Source organism: Hetaerina americana, unplaced genomic scaffold (genome assembly GCF_022747635.1).
Source record: "Hetaerina americana unplaced genomic scaffold, ioHetAmer1.1.p SCAF_4, whole genome shotgun sequence".
Classification (NCBI taxonomy): Eukaryota; Metazoa; Arthropoda; class Insecta; order Odonata; family Calopterygidae; genus Hetaerina; species Hetaerina americana.
This window is the reverse complement of record NW_027286985.1, coordinates 18803892-18817707: the sequence shown is the minus strand read 5'-3', so window position 1 is coordinate 18817707 and position 13816 is coordinate 18803892. Positions and strand designations below refer to the sequence as shown.

General features: G+C 36.4%; 1 protein-coding gene across 3 annotated transcripts in view; it reads right to left on the bottom strand.

Annotated features, from left to right (window-relative positions):
• LOC139691808 (serine/threonine-protein phosphatase 4 regulatory subunit 1-like) overlaps nt 1–11804 on the bottom strand; it is a 130610-nt gene extending 118806 nt beyond the window's left edge. The window contains exons 1-2 of one of the 3 annotated variants that reach the window (XR_011701691.1): nt 11719–11788; nt 11593–11637 (exon numbers count right to left, since the gene is read on the bottom strand). Coding sequence is in view for 2 of the 3 variants with exons in the window: in XM_071589680.1 (XP_071445781.1) it covers nt 11593–11637; nt 11719–11725 (52 nt within the window). In the remaining variant the exon portion in view is untranslated. Of the gene's footprint in view, nt 1–11592; nt 11638–11718 lie in introns of all 3 variants that reach the window. The other 2 variants (XM_071589680.1, XM_071589678.1) reach the window with 2 other exon arrangements.
• Between the last annotated feature and the right edge of the window lie 2012 nt (nt 11805–13816).

Below are 13816 nucleotides of genomic sequence, written 5' to 3'. Positions count from 1 at the left end.
AAAATAAGATGAAACTGGCTGGCTGAAAAAGACGCGTCGATAATTAACTCCAGCTGTTACTTTGTACGCTCTAATGCAAAAGGCAAAACATAAAAAGTATAACCAGCAAACTAATCTCAACTGGTCGGCTCTGATATCTACACACGTAATACTAACAGCAATTTTGATATTTAGGATTAAGTCATTAACTTACGAAACTTTTCACATAATCTAAACAAAGACAAGAGCACTGAATCAACATCGTTGTTTCCAAAATCCTCCACCAATATTAATTATTAATACTGGTGGGATACTTGGTATTAATATCAAGACGAAATGACGCCATCTCCTCCAGCTAGTTTATTGCCTTCAAAATTTCCTCCCGTTATTTTTCTTTTCATAATGACATCCGTGAAAAGAATAGTATATATTGTTTGCATTGCCCGTCAATTATGCATGGGTTTCATTTCAAATGGACTTGGGAATTCTACCCCCGTTGCCAATGGCCACTTTATCGGACTACCTTTAATGGCACCCGTCATTTCATTTTAGATATTATTATATTAAATATTACTTACTGATCGTTAATACAAATACGTTGACCATGCATTTTCTAAGTAACAGGAATTTAATATATTGCAACAAATGAATATTATCTGAGCCACTTGATGAACAACGCTAACTTGTTGGAAATGTCCTTTTAACCATCATGCTTAGCAAAATTTTCACAGAACAAAGGTTGTATAAATTTCGCTTTAATAAACTTTCTCAAAAAATAATAACTGCAAAGTTGAAGGAGATATCAAATAAAATATGCATTATTTAAAATATTTGAAATACTTCACTTTTAGGCATGAATGTGTAATAAAATTTTTTGAATGAAGGGAAATCGAATTTTTTTTAAATTTGACCTTACTACAAACTTTGAATTTTTATCAAAATCTGAACCACAGTTTAGGGCAAATACCGACACGGAGGTCTCACGTCTAATGAATAATTTACCTATTGATAAAAATACTTCATATAGTATATTGGATGGCTATCGTATACTGATTGCTATTAAGTTTTATCGGAGTTGGAATTTTTTATCAATACAGTACTTACACCATTACTTCTCATGGAAAAAGCAAAATCGTAAAAGAAGTCACCCAAAAATATTTCGAAGTGTGAAAATATGAAAATGAACGTAATACACTAACTAAAAATGACTCGGGGGCCGATTAAATTTAACTCGATTCTCCAGATCTACAACTGAAATTAAAATACACCCATATCAGACGGACTAGGTTCCTTAATATGCATTCCACAGAGAAGGTGATTCAAAAGGGGGCAAACGAGTAATCTAAGCGAAGCTTTCGCGTTTAATGGTACAACAGTTGAATATATTAGGTTTGGCTATATATTGTAAGCATGATAATTATTACATGGATCAGCCGATTAGGTAAATATTGAAGTCTGTTGCTACACTTGAATACTTCGATTAGTTTTAAACTAACCGGAAATATCACTTTCCATTCTTTAATTTCCGTCGGACTGTAAAAGTATAAGCGTAAAATTTAATTTTAATACGTAACTTATGAAGGAAAAACTTATAAATAATGCAAACGTTTTCCTGGCACAATTCTTCAAATATATGATTCGCGGATGTATGGATATATTTTTCATCAAAACATTCTCATTGAATGACGAGATTACCAAGATCTGACGAAGTACAAAGATGATGAAACAATGACGAGTATCCTAAGTTAATTACATTTCCCTCGGATTATCCCTAGTAAAGGTAGCTGGAGGTCTCCTATAAATACGGTATTCTCGATTATTTAAGTTCGATGTCTTTGGTGAAGCCGTTAGAGCTACTATTTGAAGTTACAATAAAAAAATTAAAATTACTTGGTTAAAAGGAGAAATAAAGTAGTAGAAGATAGCCGCCACACCTCACCTTGGAAACGTACGCGATCTCGTATTCCCATTCATCGTTGATTCAAGCTCAGGGAATAGAAGAAAACGGCCTACCATTCATTATTCTCTCGAACCAAATGCGTTTGAGAACTTGCAATGAAAAGAGGTAATTAGAAACTAATGTAAGATATTGAAGATAATTTTAAATGGCTAAGAACATAAGCAGTTAAAAATACTTTACACCACTCCAAACCTAAGAATGTCCATACCTATGAATGTTACAGCTTAGCGCTAAGATACTTAATTTGCGTATTAATTTTACGAAAGAAATTTTGCCAAGATGAAGTTCCAAAGAACGTTCTAAGTTCTAAAGAAAATAAATTAATATTCTGTGACATCTTTCACATTTCAGTGATTCAGATTCCAATTCCAGTTGAGGCGATTCGGAATACCGTGTACCGAATATCGGAGTACCGCAAGTCAATACCGTGGAAAGGTTTAAACAGCAAGAAATTAAAAATAATGTAATTACCAAAATGTTTTCATTAAAAATACCTTTTACACTTCTACTTTTTAAAATTTTATGATTTTTTTTTAACTAAAGACCATAGAGTTGGGACCTACTTTACTTCATATCATGTCACGCCGAAAATAAAATCAAACCAACAGACAAGTAACATTCGCTCTTTGTGCGACATATAACGGAAAAAGTAGCGTTCTTGTCCACTGAGAAACAAAGACTAAAAGAATTAATTTCCACAACAGATACATTCTAAACTTAACTGGAGTGTCAGTGAAAAAATTGTTTTCCCGGTTTTACACCCTTTTATCCAAATGAATTCTTGACGATAAATTCCTCCCTTGAGCAAAATCCGAACCAAACCAAGATATAAGGAAACAGCATTTTTCCGTTAAACACTGAGGGGTCACCAAAGGGCACGAATTAAATCACAGTCACTTCCTTGACTCTCCTGACGAAGAAGCAATTAGTCCCTCGTCTATGGCATGGGATGAAATCACTCAACAACATTGACGATTTCGTTTTGAAATCGTCGATGAATTTGAAATAAGGTACCATAAGCCACCACTAAGGTGTATGGCAGGGAGTGATTACGATCAAGTTTTCCTCAAATTTTAGCTACGATAGGTATTGTAAATAATTCAAGTGATGCAGATAAGGAGAACTACAGGAACATTTACTACGGTATCTAAGTATATATACTACACTCTTTGAGTTGAGTAGTTTTAGTGGAGGCGACCGACATATGAGGTCATTTACGCCATTAGGGATGGATAGGAAAGGATGAAGGGTGGAGAAAAACCCGGCGTCGGCATTAGCCTGATCTTAACAAAAGATGCCAAGGGGTCCTCCGCAGCTTAACGTCTCATCCGAGGGACGGCGCAGACTACCTCAAGTAGGGATCAGGACACCACTACAAAATATCTGCCGCCTTTAGAATTCGAACCCGGGCCTCTGAGTGGGAAGCCAGTACGTTAACCACCGCACCATTTCGATACCCCTTCACTCTTGGAATAATTTAAATATCCATAGTAACTAATAATTAAGAAAAAAAATTTTTTTAATGTCGTGGCATGTAATCATCCCCTGTCACACATCGTAGCAGCGGCTAGCTGGCTACCATGTAGATAAACGCGTAGCTAGATAGACAGTGAGCCTCTACGCCTATGATACGAGGTGTTAAAAACCAGCACACTAACGAAAGCTAGAGGAGGTTAAGGACAACATACGAAGTACCAGTACTCGTACGATATACTTAGAATGAAAAATAAATATTCCTCCCTGGCTCGGTCGGAGTGTTTTTCTGACACTAAATCGTTCGCAAGGAAAATGACATCTTAAATCTACATGACATAGACAGTCTAATACCTCTAATTTTATTGGCATGATCTCTTTTGCCGTAGTATGATGATTTTTATTAATAAAGTTTCAACACCATAGCAACATTGACCGCCTACCAATTTATTTGCGAATTTTAAACCGAGATTGATTCCCAGCCTAGTTTCTCAAGTAATCCTGATGCGCTCCTCAGTTTGCTATAAAAACGTTTCACAAAGCTAGTTCCCATACGATGCAGACGGTAATTAAACGAAGCCGAGCAATGAACAGAAGATAAGCGATAAGAAAAGACGTATGGTGTAATAGGCGGACTTACACAGAGGGCATTTGAATTCAATCTTTTCTAGAGAAGTCTGAGTTGTCTCCGGTTAATAGTATCCACTCTCCATTCAATGCTGATGGTTCTTGGAGTCATTGAAATTGGCATGCTTTACTATATGCCACTTCCACATGGACAAGCTGATCGGAGTAAAGTTGCAACTACCCCAAAACCAGAAACTCCCGCATTAGACCCAACAATGTTACGGTTGTGTTACGTTGTGAACATCGCGGTTTGATGAAATTGCGTCCCCCATGAATCGATACACTTGTCATTTGCCTTTACACTGAATTAACCAGGGTCATTATCTTCAGAGGGCATTTCAACGTTTGGTTCATTTACAAAACTTCGGATGACATTGGGCAATGTACATATGAACAATACTTATCGATGTACCGGAATTGTATTCTCACCACATCCACATTTTATAACCCGGCGCCATATTGTAAATGAAATATACGCTTACGCGCAAACATGATTCCCTGAAAGCTGCCGCTAGGCTTGTGTGCCAGGGTGTACATCAGACTACTTCTGACGAAAAATACTCCCCCCCCCCCTAGCGTGGTCGGACTTAATTCTGATCCGCCATCATTCGTGGGAAAATGGCGTATTAAATCTGTTCTACACTTATCTTTTTAACTTTGCAAGACCTCTCCTACAACATGCTACGATGGGGCTAATGAAAACATTTTCGACATAATCGTAAGGTAGCATCCTTCTAGTTAATGCAAGAGATTTAACCTGTACTTATTTATCTCCGGTGACTGATTCCTAACCTATACCCTCTAGTAATATTAATAAGTTTCTCTGCTTGTTATAGCAAACGTTTTACAAATCTAGCTCCTCTGCGCCACACGCGATCTACTTATTATAGATTTATTACATTAAGTAGCGGCTCGACACACCAATGTATCATCGACGCCGCATACCGCATTCGACACATCGCAATATCTCACACCTTTAGAAATTGGCTCACACTGTGGAACCCTAGGTTCCGAAAAGTCGAATTTCCACTCATGCAATCAATTTCAAAGATTTTTGACTGAATTTAAAAAATAAATTTACCTCCATATGGAACACTATTTAGAAAAGAAATAACTACAGTCATTATAGCTCTTCAGATAAATGCAGAGAATACTAATTCCATACGAATGGTAAGGTAATCATATTATTTACAAATACAAAACACCATATCGTAGTCATCATAAATACTTAAATTAGTAATGGCACGAAGGGTCACCAAACTTATCCAAGTCATTTCCACAAAAATATATCATGCTTTCACAGCTAATTAAAATTTCCTTATCAACCACACTACATTCTCATCGTGACGTCGCGGATCAACCTTAATAAATCCGAAATTAATAAACTAAATCTAAGTATCACAAACATAACTGAACCACCTTTGGACAAGTTACCTGTCACATTACCCTAATTTATACATTCACCGCACATAAATAGTAAGAATTGTGATTACATGATTCTTAGGGCTAACTTGTCACATATTTTCAGCCTCTCCCTATTTTCAAACAACATTTTGGGAAACCGAGAATGGAACTAGTCCCCCTAATTAGTGTTTCACGTGCTTCATGCTTGTGTGCGATGAGTTTTACCCACACCCATCAAAACGCACTTCAGTTCGAAGAAACATTGTAGTACCGCTTGAATGATGTGCAGGGGACACTTCAGAAATAATAAATTGCCCACCGGAAATGGTGGATCTGTTGGCGCCGCTCTTTAAGAAGGTTGACGCCGACGCCCGACTACTCTCTCCACTCACCCTCAGCGCACGCAAGGGCGCGTTCCGAATCGCGCGTCAAGCGTTTCGAAGAGCAGAATATCAGGCTTCAAAGCGCATAGCGTAGCATATAGATTCAAGACATCAAGTACTCGTAATGCAGTTCTTACGTGGACTGGAAATGGCACTGCTTCAGAAAGTACGCGTAGAATCTTGCAATGGAAACCATGTGACTGGGTGGATTCGAGGCGCGAAACCTCTCTTGTTTTATTCATTTTACTTAATTTTCCCGTCTAATCACACATAAACATTAATACATATCCATTAATTGGGACGCGGTAGTCCAGGGGTAGAGCGATGAACTACTGACGGGAGGCCCGGTTTCGAGTCCCGGGAGAGCCTCTCTGGGCATCCTCAGCTCCACCCAAGATGAGTTTTTCGGGTACCAGTTCTTCCAGGGAAACCATAGCCTGCACAGGGAAAGGAACTGGCCTCCCCATCCTGATGTGTGAATTTCATATGCCGTTGGGCTTCATACTGGTTGAACTCAATCAAACCTACCATCACCTACCAAACAGACCTTGGGGTTAGGGTTGGTACCATACACACACAAGGAAATTTATATGAACCATACATGCATATTAACAAAGATGTTTATGTTAAATAACTTTTATTCTCGAATTTCACCCCAAGTGTATTTCAGTGTGGTTCAACAGGACCGCCAAACCCGTTTTCTACAGTTGAAGAGTTATTATCGCATTTAAAATGTCATATATTCTAGGAACTGTTTGGATGTAACAGGTAAAAATCATTTACAACCCTTTTCCCTAAATTTGAGAGCGCTCTTACCCAATTTTCTTAGGATAAACGAGAAATCTTCCTAGGATACACAATAATTTTCTTTGTTAAAAACTTCCTTATTCATTACTCTATTGTTCTTTACGCAATTGACTTCTTCAAAGTCTCATCAGCCTTTAAATAAGTTTACCAGCTTAAAGTAGCCAAATAATCAAGAGTTATGCATACTATTGCAAAATACCCAAAACGTTTTAAGTTATAATTTATGAAAGCCGACGGAGACGAAACAAAATATATTTTTTATTTGGTCCACAATTTTAACAATACGCAGAAAACAAAATAATATCTATATTTGAGGGCAACCTGTGACATTCTCGCTGCTAACTCGGTTGATCCAAACAAACAAGCCATGGCGGTGAATATTTCCTATGCTCAGCTAGGGTCGAGATCAAAATATTATCCCACAAAGCCATCCATTGTTAGCCATAATAAGGCATTTTCTTTTCTGAGTTTGGCAGTGGCAGCCTTTTCTAGTAAACCCGACTTTAAATTCACAATCTTCCGGGCAAAAAATAAATAAAAGATAATCTTCATCATTCCTGCAGGAGACTTTCTTCCAAGATTCGACCTAATATGCCATAACTTTCAGGGATTTACTAACGTTATATTCCTTTTTATCCACGGTCTTCCTCTCTCCACTCGACGTCTCAGAATTGCAGAAATAATACGTCTAAGCTTACGACTGGATGTATTCCAGTTTAAACAATCCCATTGTCCCCATTACAACTACCTTTCATCAATTTCTTTGGAGTCAACAAGTCCTGTAATCAGGATCAGAATTTAGTCTTTTTCCTGATAAATGCTTACGCCACTTATTCTCTTTAGACAATTTCAATCACATGATCTTTTATATTCAACAGATCTTCATTTACATCACTCCAATGACTTCCACCACTAAATAAAAAATCATCAAAATGCATGCAATTAATCCGCTCTACCCTCAGAAATAATAAATTGTAGATGCAGGTATGTTACCACACCAAGCATATTTCTTACTGCATCTTTTGTGATGTAACATAGGTACCACAGTAATAAGAATGTTCACAGCTGAAATACAGATGTGCAATTCCTTGCCTTTTATAAAATAAATCCCTAGCGGTCACTTATTTTACGTCTCCCAAAGAAACCTTGGCGAACTGTGAAAAAAGCACAAAGAAATAAAAGAGCATCCATGCAGTAGATAATGATAAGAGCATATCCCCCGAGAATCCAATAACATTATTTCTTCGCACAGATTTCGGGTCCCCAAAGCTTCGAAACCTCAGTAAGTGATGGAAAGGACTCATACACAAGCAATCTACAGAGAGCATTGAGATGGTAGGGAAATTATAAGAAAAATATCATCGAGGGTAACCACGGGAAAAACAGTCAAACTACTTTCTACTTTTCGAACAAAAAATATTTAAACTATCAACTGAGATGAACATAAAGATTCTTATAATTCTTAGAATAAGAAAACAAGAATGGTATGGAGTCCACTTTTTACTAAATATCCCCGTCATATACCTGCCAGAATAATTAAGTGATGTAGCAACATGGGCATTCAAGTTTCACCAATTTTTTTGCCGAACAGTTATGTAGCATGAAATATAGGAGTGAATCTGACTGAAATTCTGCAATTCAGATCATTTTTCATCCCTTTCCCGTAAATTTCAAGTCGTTCCGTTTCCTCCACATTCATGGCACCCACAAATAACACGGGCCTGAGGTGAATTCCTTAAACTTTGAAACCTTAAGAGTTCTTCAATAAGTCCTAAACTTAGTTTTTGCGCAGTTGTAAACTGTTACATGCAATGCTTGCGGTACCTTTTTAAGGCAATATCTCAACGAGTCCTTAATTTAATTAAATTAATTAATCGTGAGGACCCGGACGGCATTAAAAAGATGAAAAATATGGGTTCTGCAATGAATCAAGTCGTTCCCATTCGTAAACACGCACCAACCACTTCAAAGCGTCGATGCAATTCCGTAAGAACAGATCCTTTAAGCAATGCGCGATTCGGAATTCGATTAACTCTCACGCTTTCAACTAACACAATCCTCAGTTTTGTAAATGATGAAACCTAGAGCGCGTGCCAAAATAACAGTTCTCAATTTTATCCTTGATCTTCGTCTGATTGCTGGGAGTCGGTAGCCATGTCATATTTATAGTTTCAAGGTTAAATAAAAACAAAAGAGAAATGATTTACCATGAAGAAAAACCAAGCCAAAATGAAGAAAACCCAATATACAAGAAAAAGTAAAAATACAGAAGAATATAGAAATATTTACGCAGCGGAATGCGCCATAGTATTGCTGCCCCGTTCGTTATACACGCTTTTAGTTGATAATTCATGAAAAAGAATCACTAGATTATGTAAATCGATAGAATAATGGAAGTCAGAAAGGATTAACGAAGTAGCTCATTATTAGAAAAACATCTAGGAGTCTTAAATGCAATTATTTCTTATATTATCAGCTGAGTCAGCTACTAATTTAAAGTGAAGAGCATGAAGAAATGGCTGTTGGATGACATGTCGCACCACCACACGCGTAATGCAAAAGAAAATTCGCTCGCCAAAATTTAAAAAGTTTTGCGATACATTATTTAGGAACGCAACCTTGGTAAATAAACAAATTCCAGTTGATGACTAACATAATAACTATTGATAAATCAACTCTAGATTAATAACCAATTCCATAGTATGCTTATACAGAATACTTAACACCTTAATGGAATTCTGCATGTGTTCTAACCTTAAGTAAAAGTTCAATCTAAATGGCCCAACCACCTAACCTCAACTCAAAAATAATTACTAGATTAATTAATTCCAAAAATTTTTTTGACTGATAACGAATGTGTAAGCATGCTTAACTTTTACTGCCATTTCTCAAACTAAATGGCAGAGAAAACCTGCAGCTTTTTGGCCACTATTACAATTCAAGTATATAGTATTGTATTATTATACTATTGTATATTATAAAATGCTAGAATATTCAAACAATTAACTACTACAAAATACTGCCAAACAACAAATACAATTACCTTCGCGCTATTTCTTTTTGTGGAAAACAACTCATTAGAAATTATGCAGTAATTGCGGAAAAAGTATTGGTGGGGATTATTAAAAATGGGAGTCAACTGCGACAAACCTCGAAACCCTGGTAAGCACGAGAAAAGTACTTCTCTACTAAATTGTTATTTGCGTTTCAACACTGCTCAGATCTTGCTCGACCTTAATATGGCAACGTCGCATTTGGGGTAGAGCACGGAGGGGAGGAGCGCGGGCCCCTAGTTCGGCCATCTTTTTGGGAGCCTCTACGCTTGGGGAAGAGGAAGAAAGGGAAATAAGGGGATGGGAATGGGGGAATGAGAGGGAGGGAGCTGTTGGACTGCGGCTGCGGGGCGGGGAAGAAACTACACACCCTCCCAAAGCGCTGTAGTTCATGTGGTAAATTAACGAGGTGTTAACTTAACCATAGAGAATGATGTTTAAATTATACACAAACTTACTCATTGAGTAGAACTAGTCACGGTGATGATTGGAATGTCTTAACCCAACCAACCAATCCATAAACAATATATACTAATTTGCTAAAAACAATACGGATTCTGTGAGTTATACCTTAAATGTACCACAAAAATTACACAAGAAATGGTCACAGAAGAACATTATACTTACTAGTGCTCAGACATGAAAGAACCGATTTATTCATTACCATTACTCACCAAGCAAAATCCACAACACAAGTTTGTGAACCACATTTACAGTGAAATATGCAACTAATGATAAAATGCACATATAATTTCATCAAAATTTAACATCATTAACTGAAGATGCACGTTTGCATAGACGGGAGGCGGGGGCTATATAATATGATTCAAGTATCTCTGATTTTAGTAATACATCCTGTGAATTATAATTTCTCTCAATTTTGAAGCCAATATCATCAATTAAGATTTTGAATGTATAACATTTCTAAGCACAACAAGTAAGCGCTATTCTTACTATTGGCTTGCTTTGGGAATAACATGGTTATGAGCCCACCGAAGGGATACAGACTTGACAACTACATTATCAACAAGCAATAGTAACCTGATATCATGCAACCACAATATTAACTTTGTTTCAAATGGCCACATGCACTTATTTTCATGTTAAAAGTCAGATAACTACAACAATAAATTTATAACCTAATAATACCTATAACATACTATGCGAAATCGTCGCTCCGTCGTCACCCTAATACGCAAATAAGGTCTAATTTCAATTAAAAATAAAATTCACCAATAAATTAGTACTTTAAAATGTTTTACCACTTACATTACATTTTCATATGGCAAGGAATACTACTCTTAACAAAAACACTACTCCAGAGTATGGCATTAAATGATAGCAAAGGTTCGAGGGAATAACTTTCCATGTAATTAGTCACGCAACTACATTTAATGTACCCTTTGTAAAACATATTATTTTGAAACCGAGGATTGAAATCATTATCAATTCCAAGAAAATCTAATAACCTAGCATAATGAAACCAACTAAGGGGCATTGACATTAGGGGCCACGGGTTACCTAACTTTCATTTAGTAGCACCTGGGTCAAACACAAATTATATAACTTGTAAGATTAAATGTATAATAAAGCGTGTACGAACTTCCATTGGAATAGCAAGTCAAACAACTGTCTAGGGCATCTCATAAATGATGAACTACTCAAGGCAAAGCACCATCCCATTTCCAACTTGAAGTCGTTATAAAGCATGATTACCAAGAAATTGCCGGTCGACAAATCATCCGCTAACTTTAAATGGCATAAAATAATAACAAATGAACAATTGGCCCCACTATTTTTCCATTCGCAGTACACGCCATGGATTGATAACATACCACACTGTCGGAACAAATAAGTTGTTTGAATCTAGAATTAAACAAACTACAGAGAATGGAGCTAAACTCACCAGCGCCTGAGTTCCCCAGATCTTCTTCGTCGAGCACCAATAAATCTGAAATACAAATTACCTTCTCAGACGAGGTGAAACGAACTTGAAAACACAACACAATTGAACTACACACAAAATACTCACCCGCCATGTTGAAACAAACAGTTAGAAGCAGTAGTATGCACGTGATTGGCTAACCTCGAACCAAAAGTAAGATTTCTCTTTCACCATTGGTCGATATCTTATTAAGCAAGTAATTTATTGAGCATAGAAATAATGTTATAGGAAAGCAATTAATAAATAAATATTAATCAGGTTTCTAATTTTGCTCTATATGCTACCGGCGTTTTAAAATTCGGTAGAAAATATTTTTCAATGGGCGCATTTATGGGGACTAGCGCTCAGTCAACAGTTGAGGAATTTTCCCCTGAATGCAACCGCTCTTCAACTGTTGAGTTGGAGCGGACGCCATTTTTTGGAGCGGAGGCTTGGCTCGCTAAGTGCTAATCTAGTGACAGGCGCGATTTCAAATAGTGCTGTGTGGTTATCAAAATCCTTTGAAGTCGTTGACAGATGGCAAAGAATGATGAAAAAAGGTGCAAAAACATTAAAATTGTTCTGAAAATGCCATATTATTGGTAGAATCATCACATATAATGCTCAAGTGTTATAAGGAGTCAAGGAGAGGTGACCATATGATGAATTAATAATGGTCAATATATTTTGACACAATTTTTATGTTAGGCATATTAGCGGGATTTAATATTATTCTGCCTTTATTTTGAGCAAAATTTGTTTCAGTAAATAACATACCTTTTTGGATAGGGAACGGAGAGTAGACTCAGTAAAACACAAATGCGGAAATAATGGATCGGAACTTCACAATACCAAAACATGAGACGGTATTTATTGTGTGACGACAATATGTCAAAAATGGCCTTATGTTGAATCTGATTCTGCTCATAAATTTTACATCCCCCTCTATTGTCACATGAAATAATCTAGTTATCTCAGCATGTCATCGGTTATAATTATGAAAGGTTCGCTGAGAGTAGTACCGAAAAAATAATTCCCCATACCAATGCATGCAATTTTATCTGCATTCTATTGACACTTAAATGTTGAACTTGAACTAAGTGAATTTAAAAATATACACCGGGTGACATTGTCATGTTAGATGATAGGATATCAGCGTTTAGTTTATGTCCATCACCTCACCTGTATAATGGTAGACAACTAAATAATAATTAAATGCTTTCTCTTGATTTCGGCCCACGTGATAATCTATCAATATCGACAGAAATTTGAATGATTCTAAATACATGTTACGGTATTCTCTTGAATTGCAAAGTTTAAAAAATCTAACAAATATGATGACATATAAATGGCCAATTTTCAACACAAAGTGCATACATAATTAAGGTCAAGCAATCGTAGAAAAAACATAAAACGGGGGCCATTGAAGAGTGCCAACAATCCCAGGTACAATGCAGTTTTTTTGCACCTTGGTATTATGATAATTTGAAAATAAAGCTGCAGGCTTATTAATTTTTAACATGTATGATAAATTTATACATTGGAATGTAAACAAAGGATGTATGTAGTCTCATTTAACAAAAGTCCAGTGCATGCCATTTGAATAGATTAATTAGTAAAACACATTCTTCTGATGACATGTCACGTAGCAGTATACCTTGTGCTATTAAGTGGATCCCTAATGGTACGCCTATGTATAATGTGATATTCAAAATAAGAGTAACAGAGTATGATTGTGGATGTATAATGTTAATAACTTATAGAACATTTGTATAGGTAATTTTAAAATTCTCATTGCAATTATCGGCTGAAAAGCCAACTGCTCATTCCTAATACTAAGATTAACTGGGACATACAACTTCGAATGCCTAATATGAGATAGAGAGACTGGGTGGAATTTGAAATTGTGGATTCTATTCCCAATCTCCTCAAATATTCCTGTTCATCTTGGCCACAATATATATGAAACTGGGGGCATTTTAAATCTGTTGGAAATACGGTAACGGGCTTAAAAGGTTAAAATCATCGTCATAGGTACATCATTTACCCAACTATGTATACTTATGATTTAGGTAACATATTTTTCCATGATTATGCTACATCTCTATATACTGACAGTAAACCTATTAGAGACAGAATAGGTAAATATTCGTATCATTTAGGTCCCTGCGTGCAGCCTGGAGGAGTCCATTTGTTTACCAAAGCT